General features: G+C 36.6%; 1 protein-coding gene across 3 annotated transcripts in view; it reads right to left on the bottom strand.

Moving 5' to 3' along the window:
- The window catches only part of LOC113811973 (probable methyltransferase-like protein 25), an 11,368-nt gene that overhangs the window by 2,564 nt on the left and 6,304 nt on the right, over positions 1–2,500 (bottom strand). For all 3 annotated transcript variants that reach the window (XM_027363828.2, XM_070141961.1, XM_027363845.2), the window contains 3 exons: positions 2,166–2,314; positions 301–1,200; positions 1–54 (listed from right to left, as the gene is read on the bottom strand). The exon at positions 1–54 is cut by the window's left edge and continues 111 nt beyond it. In XM_027363828.2, coding sequence (XP_027219629.2) covers positions 1–54; positions 301–1,200; positions 2,166–2,314 — 1,103 coding nt within the window. The remainder of the gene's footprint in view (positions 55–300; positions 1,201–2,165; positions 2,315–2,500) is intronic.

Genomic DNA, 2,500 nt, shown 5'->3' with positions numbered 1-2,500 from the left:
CTCTTTCAGCAAAACCTGGAGCAGGGCACGCCAATAGAGAGAGTTCAGACCATTCTGCAAATGAAATCAAAATGTACATTTGATGTTTTGTTCATAATCAAACAGGAAAGGTAAAAAAATATTATAAAGTAAATCCTACTAAGAGTAAAACTATAAGAAAACTTTAAATGATATTAAATTGTAATGATAAAGAAACTGTTGACAAAATACTTTATGTGTTCATTTAGCAAGTGATGCAGATGATTAACACATTTTTTGCCCTTATAACCTAACAAAAGTAATACATTTCAGTATACTTACATATGACTGTTCTGTTAGACGATCTGCTGGTTGACAGGACAACATGCGAGTGTTCCTTTCAAGGGCAAACTTTTTCTCCCTCAGGAATGAGGACAGGGGGAATCCCACACTCAAGTTAGGGATCTCAGATGGATGCAGGGGATCAAAGCTCACGGTTGCCGGAGTGTGTTCTTGCTGGCTTTCTGACACTTGGGCCTCTTCAGCCCTGCTCTTGTTCTTGGATGGGCTCTCACCTTCTGCTTGGTCCTCTTCTAGTAATTTTCTATTTGGGTTATCCCCATTTCCAACATCAGTGTCCTGCATCTTTTTAGTGCTGAATGGATTTTCATAAAACTCCTCTTCAATCAGGTGATAACAACAACCAACATTACACATGAATTTAACTTTACTGTTTGAAATGAAGAGTCTGATACTACTTGCTGCTAGATTCCCACAAGTATGGAGGCCCACTAAACCTAGTCTATGTTCATCTAGACTATGAGAACTTTGATTACCTAAACTGGTTTCTTTGTCTCCCTTTGGTTCTAAAGGATTATTCAAAACATCAATTTTTCCCATCTCACATTCTGAAGAAGTGCTATTATCCTTCCTATCATTTTGAACTACATTTAAAACTCCTTCATGATTATCGACAGTATCTAACACTTTTCCATTCATAGCATCTTGTTTTCTGGAGGCAGCTAAACTTTCTTTCAAGATCTCTAAAAGGTCTGTATCCTCCGTTATAAATGCAGTGAGGCCAATGTAAGAACCATGGACATGTTCATTTTGATCAATACTATCATCTGAAGAAACAGGTTTGTGTATCAGCACTTTTTTTGACTTCTTCCTCTTTCCTCGTTTAATCAACTTCCCCTCTTTTTGGTATTTCTCTGCAGTCTTCATCTTCTGCAGGCGTTTCTGTTTGATAAGAAAACATGCGAAAAATACAACAGATTAGTTTTAGATAGAATTTATAGCCTCTTTCAAAGATATACTGCATAGGCATTCCCAGATCATCCACATCCTTATATCCATTCAAGGATTGTCCCTCGCTAAATAATCAGAAATATGCATTCCTCATTCGTTAGTAATATACATGTGTATTTTGTTTTATTTTTATGCCATCTATTTGACTTGCCTTCTCTTTTCACATCAGAAATTTCTTAAAAGCATAAATTCTACTCTCACAAATGTTTTATCATCAGATGATCAACATTTACTCCTACAATATGGATGACTTGACCATAATGCCATGAAAAAATTTGGCTTGAGGGGCGGGTGATATGAACATGCTATCAAAGTAAAATTTGGTTATGGGCCGGGGTGAAACAAACTTGACGCAATGAGAATTTCAGGATTGCACAAACCTCTTGGAAGGTTATTAGACTCATTAGGCATTTAGGAAGGGGCTATTACAATATTTACATTGATAAACGAATGTGGAATGTAATGTTCATGAGCCATGTAATACAACCTGGTTGCTGTGACTGGTGGCACAAGTTGTATTACAAAAAAGTGAATATCATGAAAAAAAAGACAACAAAATATTACTTATTGTTATTATTCTTGCACTGAGTTATGAACTACCTACAGAGAGATGATATGGAGTCTGTGCAAAATAGTCTATTTCCATCTAGATAAAGCAGATCAACTGACAAATATGGACATTTGAAAAAGGAAAAAAAAAATGCTTATGCATAACAAAAGAAAATAACATTACCATGGGTAGGCATAGAGTCTTGTCACTACATATGAGTGTTCACTTGCACCTGGCCTACAAGCTGCACATTTGTCTAAGCGGCCACTCATGTAAGTTGCCATAAAGCAACCAGATCCAGTGTGTTAAATTATCAATACTTATTAAATGAAACACCCTTCCTTACCTCTAACTTAGTATTTCGAGTTAAAGCTGAAGTGGTGTTGATTGGGCTGGAATCCATGGCCAAAACATTTAGGCCATACTGAAGGACCAAGGATGAGCTCAAGTAACCCTTGCCACTGCCTAGGTCCATGATCCAATTAGCATCGAAGCCTGCAAAAGCGACGGTCTTATCAGAAGGCATATGATTTGGAAGGTCTATTTGCATATTTTTTCCTTAATGATACAAATAATGGTACAGGAGATAAGGAAACATACTGTGTTTCTCATTTTAATTTGACTTTATTTTTGTGTTACTATTCTTACACCACATGAGTTCAAGGAATTTGTGGCAAGATG

Source organism: Penaeus vannamei, chromosome 28 (assembly GCF_042767895.1).
Source record: "Penaeus vannamei isolate JL-2024 chromosome 28, ASM4276789v1, whole genome shotgun sequence".
In the NCBI taxonomy this organism is placed as follows: Eukaryota; Metazoa; Arthropoda; class Malacostraca; order Decapoda; family Penaeidae; genus Penaeus; species Penaeus vannamei.
Note: the sequence above shows the minus strand (reverse complement) of the source record. Positions and strands in the feature narration are given on the sequence as shown.